Raw genomic sequence first — 18,109 nt, forward strand, 5'->3', positions numbered from 1 at the left:
TAGCTTGTTTGATTGCCTTGCGGAGGGAATAGCTACACTGTTTGTATTCGGTCATGTTTCCGGTCACCTTGCCCTGATTAAAAGCAGTGATTCGCGCTTTCAGTTTTGCTCGAATGCTGCCATTAATCCACGGTTTCTGGTTTGGGAATTTTGTAATAGTTGCTGTGGGTACGACATCGCCGATGCACTTGCAAATAAACTCGCTCACCGAATCAGCATATTCTTCAATGTTGTTGTTTGACGCAATGCGGAACATATCCCAGTCCACGTGATCGAAGCAATCTTGAAGCCTGGAATCAGATTGGTCGGACCAGCGTTGAACAGACCTGAGCGCGGGAGCTTCCTGTTTTAGTCTCTGTCTATAGGCAGGGAGCAACAAAATGGAGTCGTGGTCAGCTTTTCCGAAAGGAAGGCGGGGGAGGGCCTTATATGCGTCGTGGAAGTTACAATAACAATGATCCAGGGTTTTACCAGCCCTGGTAGCACAATCGATATGCTGATAGAATTTAGGGAGTCTTGTTTTCAGATTAGCCTTGTTAAAATCCCCAGCTACAATGAATGCAGCCTCAGGATATGTGGTTTCCAGTTTACACAGAGTCAAATGAAGTTCGTTCAGGTCCATCGATGTGTCTGCTTGGGGGGGAATATATGTGGCTGTGATTATAATCGAAGAGAATTCTCTTGGTAGATAATGCCGACAACATTTGATTGTGAGGAATTCTAAGTCAGGTGAACAGAAGGACTTGAGCAGGAAGTTTCCACCTAATTTTTTGGGCAGTGTGCACATAGCCTGTCTTCTCTTGAGAGCCAGGTCTGCCTACGACGGCCTTTCTCAATAGCAGGGCTATGCTCACTGAGTCTGTACATAGCATTCCTTAAGTTTGGGACAGTCACAGTGGTCAGGTATTCTGCCACTGTGCACTCTCTGTTTAGGGCCAAATAGCATTCTAGTTCGCTCTGTTTTTTTGTTAATTCTTTCCAATGTGTCAAGTAATTATTTGTTTATTTCTCATGATTTGGTTGGGTCTAATTGTGTTGCTGATTTGGGGCTCTGTGGGGTGTGTTTGTGAACAGAGGACCAGCTTGCTTAGAGGACTCTTCTCCAGGTTCATCTCCCTGTAGGTGATGGCTTTGTTCTGGAATGTTTGGGAATCACTTCCTTTTAGGTGGTTGTAGAATTGAATGGCTCTTTTCTATAAATGTTATAATTAGCGGGTATCGGCCTTCTTCTGCTCTGCATGTATTATTTGGTGTTTTACATTTGTACACGGAGGATATTTTTCCTCTCCATTCACTTAACCCCCACAGGTTGCTCTCTTTGTCACTCACTCACTCACTCACTCACTCACTCACTCACTCACTCACTCACTCACTCACTCACTCACTCACTCACTCACTCACTCACTCACTCACTCACTCACTCACTCACTTCCTCCTCTCCTCTGTCACGGTATCACCCTGTAATGGCTGATTCTACCATTACACTGAGATAAAGGAGGGAGAGAGAGAGAGACCTAACTAGCCTGTATTAGTTCAGTGAGAGATAGAAAGGGGGAGAGTGAAGGATGTTAGTGAAGAGGAAGCATGCCATCCCACACACAGTATACTACAGTAGAAAAGGCCTGGCCACCATCAGCCTAATGATCCAGCCAGGACCCCTTCCTTCCCCTGATGGCTGCCACCTGCTGCAGTAGCACACACACGCTGCTGGCAGATCCCAGGCCACCCATGGACTAGTTGGGGACAATTACTGTACATACCACAGATTTTCTCTCATCAGATCCATACCTTGTCAGCCCAGACATATCATTGGCCACCCATGGACTAGTAGGACCATTGAAACTACATACCATAGCCTCTCATCTGATTATTATTATTTATTTATTTTATCTATACTGTATCACCTCAGGCATATCTGTGGCTAGCATGGGTCATTGAAGCTGTGCATATCACTTCAGGCGTATCTCTGATCCTATTTTAGCACTCCTACTCTGAGACACTTGCTAAATACAGGCCCAGAGTTGTGATCAGGAAAACTCCTGGTCCCTAATGTTAAGAACTACAAATACCACAGCATCTGTGTCTTGTTTCTCTTGACACGAATTTGGGACAGATCTAGGATCAGCTTCCCCTCTTCCTTTCCTAACCTTAACCATTAGTGTGGGAAACTGACCATAGATTGGCATCTAGGGGAAACTTCATCCTAGACCGTTCATACTGGAACCGTTGAGTTCAGCTCCATTGAGCCAGCCTGACCTAGATCTTTGTGTACATGCTACATAAGTAAAACTATGCATAACCATGTTCTGTTTACTTCGCTGACTGTTTTGCCATCTTAACGGCTTACAATCTTTCTGGATGTCTTCTAAATAGCAACTTATTCCCTATATAGTGCACTGCTTTTGACCAAAGCTTTCCTTCATTTTGTGTCAGTCACAGTGGTCTCTCTGTCTCTGTTTCTCTTTCTGAATCAGCTTCAGGGGGTTCCTGGCTGACACTCCTACATGCCTCCACAGCTATGGTTATGCTTTGTTACCATGGCACCCACCATCAATTTAGGTCTCAGTAGTAGTTCTGAGACTGCTCGTAGGAGTGAGAGGGCAACCTCTCTGTTTCTACCTCTCTCTACACCCCGTTCTTTCTCTCTCCCTCTCTCGCCCCTTCCTTTCTGACTCTCTCCATCTGTCTGTGTCTCTCTCTCCACAAACAGTCTTGACCTGGTGTTTTAAATGTCCTCACATCTGATTGGCTGGTGATGTCAGTGGGTTTTATTAATGGCTCTGGGCAGTTGCTCGGCAGAATACACACACTGGCATGCACACAGCCACACACTAAAACATCCCTCTCTCATTAACAGTATGAGGAACCTAGATGTTCTGTTTCTTTTTATCAAAGCAGCAGTCGTTCTGTATGTTTTAATTATTTATAAGAGATAGCAAAACATCTATAACAGAACTTGGAAAGAGTTTCATCATGGAACAACAAGACTGTTGAGTTAACAAATTAATCAGTGAACAAAAGAGTGAAACCAATGTGTTCTGTGTTCAAGTCCTGTAGAATCCTGCAAGTGGGACGAAAGCAGAATTCTAAGTCTATCAAGTGAGAATTCTCAAACAAATGTGACCCAAACGTTTTTTGATCTCAGCAACACAATAGCACGTGCAGCAAAGACTAAGAAGCAGAGTCAGACTTCAACCAACCATCCAAAGCGTTCCAGTATGGATGAATGCGTTCCAGCCTTCCAGTATGGTATGATGCTGATGAAGACGGTTTCACGAACAGCTTTAGTATCAATATCGTCTCATTTTCCACATATTTAAAACAGATATATATCACACACACACACACACAACCAGCTTATAACACACTTAAAAGGCTTGTGGTTTTGAGAGAATCCTACTTTAACGTTGAGAAGCTTGCGAAGCCATTACTTTATAACCACTGCAACGGAGGCCAGAGACCACAACGCATGGCTTTCCCATTATTGCCCATGAGCGACTGATTTGACCTCATCAAGAAAAACACGGCAGCTCTGCTGTGGTCGCTTTGTTAAAGAATGTAGCTACGCAGTACGCTTATGAATGCAACGGGTTGGAATTATTGAACGTGGAGGAAATAAGTGAATCTCGGGTGAAATGGAATATGAGGGGGATGAGCGTGTGTGCAGTGCACGCAGGTATGTGTGATGTTCGAAAGAGTGTGTGTGTGGGGTGACAAATTGCAGGAGACACACCTCACACTAAAAGCAGAAGTCAGTGGTTAGCAGCATTCCACAAGTAGTCCTTCAGTACAATACATTGTTCCATTTGTCCCATGTTGCGGTCTTCATGGCAAGCCTGTATTCGTTTAGGCCCGTTTCTGTCTAATTTATACAAAACGTAATCAGCAGAGCTTGTTTTATTGTTTATTATGTCCCAAATGGCACCCTATTCCCTGTGGGCCCAGGTCAAAAGTAGTGCACTATATAGGGAATGGGGTGCCATTTGGGACGGATCCTAAATTATGGGATAGTTTAAGCGGTCGGTCGTCAGGGAGCTGAACTTGTGTGGATGGCCACTACTGTCAATCATGGCTTCCAGCTGTATCAATGTAGTCACTTTGAAGCTCTCTCTCTCACACACACACACAGACACACACACACACCACTCACCGCATTGACTCTGCAGTTTGCCATTTCAAACGACACACCCACGTGCCTTGAGTTTGTGGTGGCCAGAGCAATTTTAGAGTAATTGTTATTCTGTTTTTCCAGCTTGGCCCGGAGACACCACCTATGTTGTCATAATTGGTCAAATTTAACCTTTGCATATTTTCCATCGCCGGTAGGTAATTAGAACATAGTTTCTCGGTGAGGGAAGTTAGCAGCACAAATAACCATCATGCGATGACGGGACTTGGTAGGATGAGGTACAAACCTGACCTCTTGACTCCACGCTGCATCCCAAATGGCACCCTATTGCCTAGTGCACTACTTTTGACCAGAGCCCTGGTCCCATACCATTCACACGCTGTCTGGACACATACAGTACCAGTAAAAAATTTGGACACCTACTCGTTCAAGGGTTTTTCTTTATTTTTACTATTTTCTACATTGTAGAATAATAGTGAAGACATCAAAACAATGAAATAACACATGGAATCATAAAGTAACTAAAAAAGTGTTCAACCAATCAAAATATATATTCTTCAAAGTAGCCACACTTTGCCTTGATGACATCACATTCTTGGCATTCTCTCCAGCTTCATGAGGAATGCTTTTCCAACATTCTTGAAGGAGTTCCCACATATGCTGAGCACTTTTTGGCTGCTTTTCCTTCACTTTGGGGTCCAACTCATCCTAAACCATCTCAATTGGGTTGAGGTCGGGTGATAGTGGAGGCCAGGTTATCTGATGCAGATCTCCATCACTCTCCTTCTTGGTCAAATAGCCCTTACACAGCCTGAAAGTGTGTGTTGGGTCATTGTCCTGTTGAGAAACAAATGATAGTCCCACTAAGCGCAAACCAGATGGGATGGCGTATCGCTATAGAATGCTGTGGTAGCCATGCTGGTTAAGTGTGCCTTGAATTCTAAATAAATCACAGACAGTGTCATCAGCAAAGCACCCCCACACCATGATACCCCCTCCATGCTTCACGGTGGGAACCACACATGCGGAGATCATCCGTTCACCTACTCTGCGTCTCACAAAGACACAGCGGTTGGAATCAAAAATCTCCAATTTGGACGAAAGGACAGATTTTCACTGGTCTAATGTCCATTGCTCGTGTTTCTTGGCCCAACCAAGTCTCTTCTTCTTATTGGTGTCCTTTTAGTAATGGTTTATTTGCAGCAATTCGACCATGAAGGCCTGATTCACACAGTCTCCTCTGAACAGTTGATGTTGAGATGTGTCTGTTACTTGAACTCGGTGAAGCATTTATTTGGGCTGCAATTTCTGAGGCTGGTAACTCGAATGAACTTATCCTCTGCATCAGAGGTAACTCTGGGTCTTCCATTCCTGTGGCGATCTTCATGAGAGCCAGTTTCATCATAGCGCTTGATGGTTTTTGCGACTGCACTTGAAACTTTCGCATTGACTGACCTTCATGTCTTAAAGTAATGATGTACTGTCATTTCTCTTTGCTTATTTGGGCTGTTCTTGACATGGTATGGACTTGGTCTTTTACCAAATAGGATATCTTCTGTATACCACCCCTACCTTGTCACAACACAACAGATTGCCTCAAACGCATTAAGAAGGAAATCAATTCCAATTTAACTTTTAACAAGACACACCTGTTAATTGACATGCATTCCAGGTGACTACCTCAAGAAGCTGGTTGAGAGAATGCCAAGAGTATGCAAAGTTGTCATCAAGGCAAAGGGTGGCTACTTTGAAGAATCTCAAATATAAAATATATTTTGATTTGTCAAGCATTTTTTTGTTAACTACATGATTCCATATGTGTTATTTCATAGTGTTGATGTCTTCACTATTATTCTACAATGTAGAAAATAGTAAAAATAAGAAAATCCCTTGAATGAGTAAGTGTGTCCAAACTTTTTGACTGGTATTGTATTTTTTCCGGACTCTAAAATTGCTCGTGCTGATAGGTATTCATAAATTTCTTTCTTTTTTTATTATTATAATTTTGGGGATTGTGTGTATTGCAAGATATTGCTGCGCTGTTGGAGCTGGAAGTACAAGTATTGCCCTGCACCTGCGATAACATTTGCATAATTGTGTACATGACCAGTACATTTTGATTTTAAGTAGTGTACCAAATATGGACTAGGGTTCCATTTGGGACACTTACTGTAGCGACAACCACAGGCTGATACTAGATCATTTTATTCCCATTAATCATTTTAAATCTCAGATTGGATAGCCATTAAACATAGATTACACCTTTTTTAAGGAGCATTTTGCTTGGAAACCTGCTCTTTTTAACTTATCTTATGCTCTTTGCGCTGTTTTAACTTCCATTCATTGTTGTGTTCTGTCTGTGTAACTACACAGTGTATTCATAAAGTATTCAGACCCTTCACTTTTTCCACATTTTGTTACGTTACAGCCTACCCCCCCCCCCCCATCAGTCTACACACAATACCGCATAATGACAAAGGAAAAACAGGTTTTTAGAAACTTTTGCAAATGTATTTAATATAAAAAACTGATATCACATTTACATTAGTATTCAGACACTTTACTCAGTACTCAGGTTGCGTAGGGAGTGTCGCTGCACAGATATTTTCAGATCTCTCCAGAGATATTCGATAGGGTTCAAGTCCGGGCTCTGACTGGGTCACTCAAGGACATTCAGAGAATTCTCCTGAAGCCATTCCTGTGTTGTCTTGGTTATGTGCTTAGGGTCCTTGTCCTGTTGGATGGTGAACCTTCGCCCCAGAGGTCCTGAGCAATCTGGAGCATGTTAGCATCTATGATTTCTCTGTACTTTGCTCTATTCATCTTTCCCTCGATCCTGACTAGTCTCCCAGTCCCTGCCCCTGAAAAACATCCCCACAGCATGATGCTGCCACTACCATGCTTCACCGTAGGGATGGTGCCATGTTTCCTCCAGACGTGACGCTTGGCATTTAGGCCAAAGAGTTCAGTCTTGGACCAGAGAATCTTGTTTGTCATGGTCTGAGAGTCGTGCTGTCATGTGTCTTTTACTGAGGAATGGCTTCCGTCTGGCCACTGTACCATAAAGGTTGGTGGAGTGCTGCAGAGCTGGTTGTCCTTCTGGAAGGTTCTTCCATCACCACAGAGGAACTCTGGAGTGCTGTAAGTGTGACTATTGGGTTCTTGGTCACCTCCCTGACCAAGGCCCTTCTCTCCCAATTGCTCAGTTTAGCCAGGCGGCGAGCTCTGGGAAGAGTCTTGGTGATTCCAAACTTCTTCTATTTAAGAATGATTGAGGCCACTGTGTTCTTGGGGACTTTCAATGCTGTAAAAAATGTTTGTGTACCATTCCCCAGTTCTGTGCCTCGACACAATCCTGTCTCGGAGCTCGACAGACAATTCATTCGACCTCATGGCCTGGTTTTTGCTCTGACTTGCACTGTCAACTGTGAGACCTTATATAGACAGGTGTGTGCCTTTCCAAATCATGTCCAATCAATTGAATTTACCACAGGTGGACTCCAAGTTGTAGAAACATCTCTAGGATGATCAGTGGAAACAGGATGCAACTGAGCTCAATTTCGAGTCTCATAGCAAAGGGTCTGTATACTTATGTAAATAAGGTATTTCTGTTTTTTATTTTTAAAACATTTGCAAATATTTGTACAAACCTTTTTTCGCTTTATCACTATGGGGTATTTTGTGTAGATTTGATAAGGGGGAAATAATAATTAAATCCATTTTAGAGTAAGGCTGTAATATAACAAAATGTGGAAAAAGTCAAGGGGTCTGATTACTTTCTGAAGGCACTGTATGATGGATTCTTGGCCAGGGCTCACATGGAAAAAGAGATTTAACAGTTTCAGTGTGACTTCTCTGGTTAAATAAAGGATGAATCAAATTAAACAGAGCGGTGCTAGTTGCTAGGCTATGTTACCCTGCTCTAAAGATTTGGTTTAGTGGGTTGTTACATTTCTGTTTTGATGTGTCATGTCTAATAGAATGTGTATTCATTGGCCCAAACAATGGACAGTGTTCAGTAGGGCACACAATAGCAAAACGTTTTGCATTGGAGTATTTTCAAAACATTTTCTACCTACTGAACAGGTGTGTTTGTGTGTGTGCGCACACAGGCCGTTGACCCAGGAGGAGATGGCCCAGCGCAGGGAGCTGGCCAGACAGAGACACACTGAGAGGCTGGCAGCCATTCAGCAGACGGAAAGTAGGGAGGGAAATGCCCAATCAGGAAGTACAACACCGGCAACCACTCCTGGTGGAGACAACACCATAGGCAAGTGTCTCTCTCTCTCTCACACACACACACACACTCTCTTACCTTGCTAAAACCCCAACCCCTGGCCTCTTTTCCCCCTAGTGGTTTGGAAGCTCTGGCCATTTCCAATAACCAGTATGTTCATGATGATATCACTGATACCAGTGTATGTCTCATTGTCTTTCCTGACATGCAGGTAGTGAGGGTGTCTCAGGCCAGATACAGGGCCTGCCTCTGAAGGCTAAACCAGAGGAGGAGGAGGGGAAGGAGACGTTCGTAGCCTTCGCCAGAGTCTACAGCGGGGTGGTCCGCAGAGGACAGAAGGTGTTTGTGATGGGGCCCAAGTACGACCCTGCACAAGGCCTGCGCATGGTAAGGATGTACACACTTACAGGCAGGCACACACACACACACACACAGGCATGTGGGCACACACACGTACACACACTGCAGAGGCACAAAACACATTTTCTGCTCAATTTGCAATATTCACCAGACAAAACAATAACTGTTCTGAAGATGAAACCAAATGCTGTTTGTTCAAAGAGCAACAATCATAAATGTTCTGCCTGTTTGTTTCCATCTCAAGATGTGTATTCCAAGGTTAAAGATAACATTGACTTCTATGATGAGGGCTGTGTTCCCCTGTGGCCTGGGCAACAGTAGTGCGCTATATACTGTATGGAATAGGGTGCCATTTGAGACAGACAAGTCGTTGTATTATTGTTGCCTCGTCCCTCCTGGCGTCAGTAGCAGTACTACTAACTAACAATTGCTTTTAGAATCCAATATCACACAACCAATGTACTGGATGATTGTCTCTGATGCTCTAGAGATCTAATGTTCTCTCTCTGTTTCGCTCTCTCTTTCTCTGTCTGTCTGTCAGCTCCCAGAGGGCAGTACTAGTGTGAGTGCCCGTCTCCCTCCCGTCCCTCACCTGGCCTGCTGCACCATGGACAGCCTCTACCTGCTGATGGGCAGAGAGCTGGAGGAACTAGAAGAGGTGCCATCAGGGAACGTACTGGGTAAGTACTCAAACACCTACACCTACTTGAAGTGAATGGTCTTTTGAAAGGTTCATGCATAATAGGATTTAACTTGTTATCCAATGTTCTTTTTACTGCACGAATAAAGGTGAAAGTTACATCTTTCAGAGTTCTTTGAAAGGCCCAGTGCCGTCAGACGTGATTTTCCTGTGTTTTATATATATATTTCCACACTGAGGTTGGAATAATATTGTGAAAATAGATGGTAATGCGTTAGTGTAAGCGCTGTTTGAACAGATTTCAGTCTGTTCTGGTGTGATGGATTTTTGGCCTTCCATGGTGACATCACCATGCGATAAATTAGTTAATAGACCAATAAGAAAGAGAGTTCCAAACCTCTCTGCCAATAAGAGCAAGTTTTCAGTTTTACCCTCCCCACTCATACCACACCCAGACAGTCTTAGCAAAATTCTTGCTTGAGAAATTGCACTTGGCTAAGAAGCTATTTTTTTGTTTGTTTTTTTGTCAATTTTTATTGAAAACAATCAGTCAGGTACTTAATTGTTACCATGAAATAATTTGAGATTAAAACGGCTGCATTGGACCTTTTAAAGCTAGAATTCTTAGTTGCTACATACATTTTTTTAAACGGATAAATGAATGATACATTGATTCTTGAAGAATATAACTTGTAAATGCCTCATGATCATGTTGTACCCAATCAGAACCCAAAATATAAGCTTATTTTACTCCAATGTTTGTAAACAATGTGAATGTAAACACTGTACAGTCTCAACATGGTTGAAACTATCATTTTAATACTATTAACGGTCGGTCCTTGCATCCTTAGCTCTGTCTATGAATTTGATTTGAGCGGTTACATTTCTCCAGGCTTATCCCTCGGTTTTTCACCAAAACAGAACTGGATATGTGTGTGTGTACGTGATCACTTTGCAGATCTCTACATTCAATTACTGAAAGGGAAACTTTTTGCCTTGCCTATACCATTAGGACATTATGAAATAGATGTGCATTAGCCATATTGACTGTACAGCAGCTGTCTAATGCCCTTATCGTGGAGAAGATGATTTATCATGTAGTGGTCCTGTCAGCACCAGACTACACATCCAGTTCATCATGTAGTAGTCCTGTCAGCACCAGACTACACATCCAGTTCATCATGTAGTAGTCCTGTCATCACCAGACTACACATCCAGTTCATCATGTAGTAGTCCTGTCAGCACCAGACTACACATTCAGTTCATCATGTAGTAGTCCTGTCATCACCAGACTACACATCCAGTTCATCATGTAGTAATCCTGTCAGCACCAGACTACACATCCAGTTCATCATGTAGTAATCCTGTCAGCACCAGACTACACATTCAGTTCATCATGTAGTAGTCCTGTCAGCACCAGACTACACATTCAGTTCATCATGTAGTAAGTAACCAGACCTCCAGTTCATCAGTCACCAGACTACACATCCAGTTCATCATGTAGTAGTCCTGTCATCACCAGACTACACATCCAGTTCATCATGTAGTAATCCTGTCATCACCAGACTACACATCCAGTTCATCATGTAGTAGTCCTGTCATCACCAGACTACACATCCAGTTCATCATGTAGTGGTCCTGTCAGCACCAGACTACACATCCAGTTCATCATGTAGTGGTCCTGTCATCAGCAGACTACACATCCAGTTCATCATGTAGTAATCCTGTCATCACCAGACTACACATCCAGTTCATCATGTAGTGGTCCTGTCATCAGCAGACTACACATCCAGTTCATCATGTAGTAGTCCTGTCATCAGCAGACTACACATCCAGTTCATCATGTAGTGGTCCTCTCATCAGCAGACTACACATCCAGTTCATCATGTAGTGGTCCTGTCATCAGCAGACTAAAAATCCATTTCATCATGTAGTGGTCCTGTCATCACCAGACTACACATCCATTTCATCAGTTCATCATCCAGTTCATCAGTGGTCCTGTCATCACCAGACTACACATCCAGTTCATCATGTAGTGGTCCTGTCAGCACCAGACTACACATCCAGTTCATCATGTAGTGGTCCTGTCATACACACCAGTTCATCTACACATCCAGTTCATCATGTAGTAATCCTGTCAGCACCAGACTACACATCCAGTTCATCATGTAGTGGTCCTGTCATCACCAGACTACACATCCAGTTCATCATGTAGTGGTCCTGTCATCACCAGACTACACATCCAGTTCATCATGTAGTGGTCCTGTCAGCACCAGACTACACATCCAGTTCATCATGTAGTGGTCCTGTCAGCACCAGACTACACATCCAGTTCATCATGTAGTAGTCCTGTCATCACCAGACTACACATCCAGTTCATCATGTAGTAGTCCTGTCAGCACCAGACTACACATCCAGTTCATCATGTAGTGGTCCTGTCAGCACCAGACTACACATCCAGTTCATCATGTAGTAGTCCTGTCAGCACCAGACTACACATCCAGTTCATCATGTAGTGGTCCTGTCATCAGCAGACTACACATCCAGTTCATCATGTAGTGGTCCTGTCATCACCAGACTACACATCCATTTCATCATGTAGTGGTCCTGTCATCAGCAGACTACACATCCAGTTCATCATGTAGTAGTCCTGTCATCAGCAGACTACACATCCAGTTCATCAAGACAGGAAAGACAGGGTCCTGAAGTGGGGATGGTTTTTGTTTGTTACTGAGTTTAGTACACTACCGTTGGGCCACCATTGGTGAAGAGTAGTGCACTATGTTGGGAATAGGGTACCTTTTCGGTACGCTACCCTAAGGCTCCGCTGATTGCTGCTAGTATGAAGCTATCATCATGTTGCCGGTCATTACAAGCCTATAAAGAGCAATGGGAGATTTATTTGTCTGATGAAGAGCCACCATGCGTCCCAAATAGTACCCGATCTGTTGTTTTCTGCATTGCTTTTGACTGGGCCCATAGAGCTCTGGTCAAAGCAGTGCACTATATAGGTAATAGGGATATTGGACTATACATTATCATCCAGTTTAATCTGCTTGGATAATGGACGCTATCGAGATCTGACAATTCAATAATGTTTCTACAAATGCATTGTTTTGTTATGCATCTTAATGTCTGATCAGCTTTTCCTGACCAAGATGGACCATTTTCTATCATACCAATGTCCATTCTAGTGTTTTATATGTAATTGTAAAGTGGGCGGTTCGAGCCCTGAATGCTGATTTGGCTGACTGCCGTGGTATATCAGACAGTATACCACCGGTATGACAACATTTAATTTTTACTGCTCTAATTACATTGGTAACCAGTTTATAATAACAATAAGGCATCTCAGGGGTTTGTGATATATGGCCAATACCCCCATGGCTAAGGGCTGTATCCAGGCACACCGCGTTGCGTCGTGCTTAAGAACAGCCCTTAGCCGTGGTACATTGGCCATATACCACACCCCCTCGTGCCTTATTGCTTAATTCTATGATGGACACTATTTTATTGGATATGGTGAAAATAAAGGATCCTGCATTGTAGTATTGTGAGTAATACTTTTTAGTGTATAGAAAATCTAGCCAAGTAACTGATTATAATAGGACAGTTATCCATGTGGAAAACACACACACACAACACACAGGACACACACAGAGTTGGCCATGTGGGAACCATCATGTCCTCTCCTGGTAGTTGAGTGTGGGCGAGGGGAAGAAACCGTTGAAACGTCAGTGTGTAAACTCAGCCAGGCTGTGGTCGCGCACACACACACACACACACACACAGGCTGTGGTCCTGATTAGAGCCTCCTTATTCTCTGACGGGTGGAAGAGTTCGCTGGAGAGGGGAAAGGACACACACCAGCTTGCCTGCATCTGATATCGGAGACTAATAAGCCCCACCTCATGACGAGACACACACAGCACGACCACATGACAAAGCAAGCTCTGTGTGTGAGAGACCCACTCAAAGATATCTCCCCTAAACAAGAATCAGACCTATACCACCCGGGTAAAAATCACTACATCACACACACACACACACAAAGGGAAAGTAGCGTGCTATAGAGCCATTGTGCGGAGCTCTCTCCTCTGTTTCCTTCCAGCTGTTGGAGAAAACTGATTCAGGAAATGAAGACCTCCATCACTGTTTAACTATGACATTATAGTCCACACACCACACCCATTGCTGATATTATTTGACCGTAAGTGAGCTTTTATGTTCTGAGAACGTCTCCCTTTATGTCGATGCCATTTCAGAGATCAACGAGCGGAAAACTGCCTCTCTGATTCCTCTTTGATTTATATCGTGCCCTATTTATTGTGATAAATATATACAGTGGGCTCCAAAATTACTGGCACCCCTGACTGGCAAATAATATTTAAAAAAATATAAACAATACAATTACAGAGAGAAACTCAAAACACCAACGTGAGAAATACTGTACTTTATTAATGTTTCAATGGAACCAACCAAAATCATTCAATTATTTAATATAAAATAAATTTAACCAAAATCAAGGTTTCATAATTATTGGCACCTCATTTAGTACTTAGTGCAACCACCTCTGGCAAGAATAACAGCATGGAGTCTTTTCCTGTAATGTTTGACAAGGTTAAGGAACACATTTGGAAGGATTTTGGACCATTCCTCTATGCAGATCCTTTCAAGATCCTTCACATTCTTGGGTTTGTGCTTATCAACTGCCCTCTTCCACTCAGCCCATAGGTTTTCCATTGGATTGAGGTCCAGTGACTGAGATGGCTATGGCAGAACATTGATTTTGTTGTCACAGAACCATTTCTGTGTGGATCTTGAGGTATGTTTCGGGTCATTGTCTTGTTGGAAAGTCCACCTACGGCCAAGTCCCAGCCTTCTGGCAGAGTTAACCAGATTGTCAGCCACAATTGCCTGATACTTGGTAGAATTCATTATGCCGTCAATCTTAACCAGTGCCCGTGGACCTCTGGAATTAAAACAGCCCCAAAACATCACTGACCCCTCTCCATATTTCACCATGGGTATGAGGTGCCTCTCCTTGTATGCATCTCTGTTTCGACGCCAAACATGCCAATGCTGTATCTGACCAAAACGTTCAATTTTGGTCTCATCTGACCAGAGCACCTTTAAATGACGTTTGGCAAACTCCAAGCCCTTGCGTCTGTGTCTTGAGGTCAGAAAGGGCTTTCTTCTGGCAACCCTTCCAAAGAGCCTGTGGATGTGGACCCCAAGACACCACCAAGGCCTACAATTCTTGGAAAATTGCAGAAAATGATGTCATGGCTTTAGAAGCTTCTGATAGGCTAATTGACATCATTTGAGTCAATTGGAGGTAGTTTACATACACCTTAGCCAAATACATTTAAACTCAGTTTTTCACAATTCCTGACATTTAATCCTAGTGACAATTTCCTGTTTTAGGTGAGTAAGGATCACCACTTTATTTTAAGAATGTGAAATGTCAGAATAATAGTAGAGAGAATGATTTATTTCAGCTTTTATTTCTTTCATCACATTCCCAGTGGGTCAGAAGTTTACATACACTCAATTAGTATTTAGTAGCATTGCCTTTAAATTGTTTAACTTGGGTCAAATGTGGGGGAAGGGGGGGGGGGGAGAGCGAGAAAGGCCCATTCTTCCTGACAGAGCTGGTGTAACTGAGTCAGGTTTGTAGGTCTCCTTGCTCGCACACGCATTTTCAGTTCTGCCCACAAATTGTCTATAAGATTGAGGTCAGGGCTTTGTGATGGCCACTCCAATACTTTGAATTTGTTGTCCTTAAGCCATTTTGCCACAACTTTGGAAGTATGCTTGGGGGTCATTGTCCACCTGGAAGACCCATTTGTGACCAAGCTTTAACTTCCTGACTGATGTCTTGAGTTGTTGCTTCAGTATTTCCACATAATTTCTCTTTCTCATGATGCCATCTATTTTGTGAAGTACACCAGTCCCTCCTGCAGCAAAGCTCTCCCATAACATGATGCTGCCACCCTGTGCTTCACGGTTGGGATGGTGTTCTTCGGCTTGCAAGCCTCCCCCTTTTTCCTCCAAACATAATGATGGTCATTATGGCCAAACAGTTCTATTTTTGTTTCATCAGACCAGAGGACATTTCTCCAAAAAGTACGATCTTTGTCCCCATGTGCAGTTGCAAACCATAGTCTGGCTTTTTTATTGCGGTTTTGGAACAGTTGCTTCCTTGCTGAGCGGCCTTTCAGGTTATGTCGATATAGGGCTCTTTTTACTGTGGATATAGATATTTTTGTACCTGTTTCCTCCAGCATCTTCACAGGGTCCTTTGCTGTTGTTCTGGGACTGCAACAAAGTACGTTCATCTCTAGGAGACAGAACCCGTCTCCTTCCTGAGCGGTATGACAGCTGTGTGGTCCCGTGGTGTTTATACTTGCGTACTATTGTTTGTACAGATGAACCTTCATGCATTTGGAAATTTCTCCCAAGGATGAACCAGACTTGATTTATTTTGATTTTCCCATGATGTCAAGCAAAGAGGCACTGAGTTTGAAGGTAGGCCTTGAAATACATCCACAGGTACACCTCCAATTGACTGAAATTATGTCAATTAGCCTATCAGAAGCTTCTAAAACCATGATCATTTTGTGGTATTTTCCAAGCTGTTTAAAGGCACAGTCAACTTAGTTTATGTAAACTTCTGACCCACTGGAATTGAGATACAGTGAAATAATCTGTCTGTAAACAATTGTTGGAAAAATGACTTGTGTCATGCACAAAGTAGATGTCCTAACCAACTTGCCAAAACTATAGTTTGTTAACAAGAAATTAGTGGAGTGGTTGAAAAACAAGTTTTTTATGACTCCAACCTAAGTGTATGTAAACTTCCGACTTCAACTGTGAATGTGTGTGTGTGTCCAGGTGGACAATGACCCCAAGCATACTTCCAAAGTATGTATATATATATGTATGTATGTGTGTGTATGTATATATATATATATGTATGTATGTATGTATGTATGTATGTATGTGTGTGTATGTATATATGTATGTATGTGTGTGTATATATATATAGATAGATAGATATCTCATAGCCCATATCCTGGTTCTGAATAGCCCATATCCTGGTTCTGAATAGTCCTTGGAGTGTGACTGACATGGAGATGACCCTGACTTTGTCACACACTGCATTCTACGATACTGTGCAAAACTAATAACAAATAGGTTATGGCTGTCACCCCCTTTCTCACTCTCTCCCCCCCTTTCCATCTTCTTGTGGTGGGTGGGCGGGCCTGCTCTCGTCCTGTCTGACCGTATGGTTCAACACTGAAATACTGCTGAGTTTCCTCCATCGGCCACAAAACATCCTCCTAATCATTCATGCCTCCAGCTGCTTTTTAATATCGTTCACATAGCAAATGGCACCCTATTCCCTACATCAAGACACTCCAACCCTTTTCCTGGAGAGCTTCTCTGTAGGTTTTTGCGCCAACCCCAGTTGTAACTAACCTGATTTAAGTTTATCAACCAGCTAGTTATTAGAATCCAGAGGGCTAGATTACAGTTGGATTAGCAGCCAGCATATTATTTCATTACAATCCTCCTCACACTCCTCGATGCAACAGTCTCCCTCCAGACCCATTCATTTAATTTGATTTCTCAGCTTCAAAGACTCAGCCACAGTGCTTTGATCCCCTGCTAGTATTATAGGATTATAGAATAATTCAATTATAAGATCTTATACCAAACATACGCATGTATTCGCTCACATCATCGATGTGATTCCTGGCTCATGAACATTGAAACACTGAGGTGATATTTGAGTGGTAGTAGTGGAAATGCTGATGAACCCCCCTCCACAGATTTGAAATGTTTTACTTTTATAAATGCTTTAACTTTATGAAGAGTGGATTGTTGTTTTATTCATCACATTTTGGGGGGTGACACTTGTCGTGTCTTTGGCTATGCCGGATTAAGTGATATGACATGCTATTCTATAAAATAATTTATCTGTAATTAATATCACCTGATGGAGCTAATCATGTAAATGTAATTAACTAGAGTCGGGCACCACAAAATAATATTCATAGAGCTGTTATCTTCCGAATAAACTCTTAAAGACCTAGTAATATTTTACATCAATAGCAGTCAATATTAATCGTCCTCTTAATTCAGTCTCTTCTGAAAGTTGTAAATTCTTGGTTCTGCACGAACCGTGGCCAACAATTTGAATCAGCAATTCAAAATTGGGTTTAATTATTTATTTACTAAATACCTAACTAATCACACAGAATTACACATACACATAATTAAATCATAACTTGATTACAAATTACGTCATAAAGGAAAACGTCCCTAGCGGGCGGAACAGATATGACAGCTTGTTACACAAAGGAAAAGGGCTGGGTTTGAGTGAAAGACCGGGAAGACTGAGGGACACAGGGAGCAGCTGTGCTATCGTAAATACACTTCTGTAGTGAATAAGAGTTCAAAGTTCATACCATTCGCAACCAAAGCTCACGCTGATGTTGGCTTCGTTCTGTAGTTATTATCTGAACCATTCTGACATAGGACCGTCGTCCTACATCCTCGGAACAGGAGGTTATATTGTCGTCAAGGGCTTATATAGGAAGGGAGAGGAGGGCGTGTTTGAAAGGTTTTATAGCCCATGTCCCTTCACAGGTGTGGGCCACTGATTGAGCAGAGCCCTATCTTATGAAAACCCAAATCTCACATTTTAGAAGCTAAAATCACATTTCATCCCATC

At 42.7% G+C, this 18,109-nt stretch overlaps 1 protein-coding gene across 1 annotated transcript in view; it reads left to right on the forward strand.

The window, feature by feature from the left end:
- efl1 (elongation factor like GTPase 1) overlaps window positions 1-18,109 on the forward strand; it is a 79,463-nt gene that overhangs the window by 16,336 nt on the left and 45,018 nt on the right. The window contains exons 13-15 of the mRNA XM_065012220.1: window positions 8,242-8,403; window positions 8,582-8,753; window positions 9,268-9,406. Of these exons, the coding sequence (XP_064868292.1) occupies window positions 8,242-8,403; window positions 8,582-8,753; window positions 9,268-9,406 (473 nt within the window). The remainder of the gene's footprint in view (window positions 1-8,241; window positions 8,404-8,581; window positions 8,754-9,267; window positions 9,407-18,109) is intronic.

The sequence above is a fragment of the Oncorhynchus nerka genome, linkage group LG27, assembly GCF_034236695.1.
Source record: "Oncorhynchus nerka isolate Pitt River linkage group LG27, Oner_Uvic_2.0, whole genome shotgun sequence".
NCBI lineage: Eukaryota > Metazoa > Chordata > Actinopteri > Salmoniformes > Salmonidae > Oncorhynchus > Oncorhynchus nerka.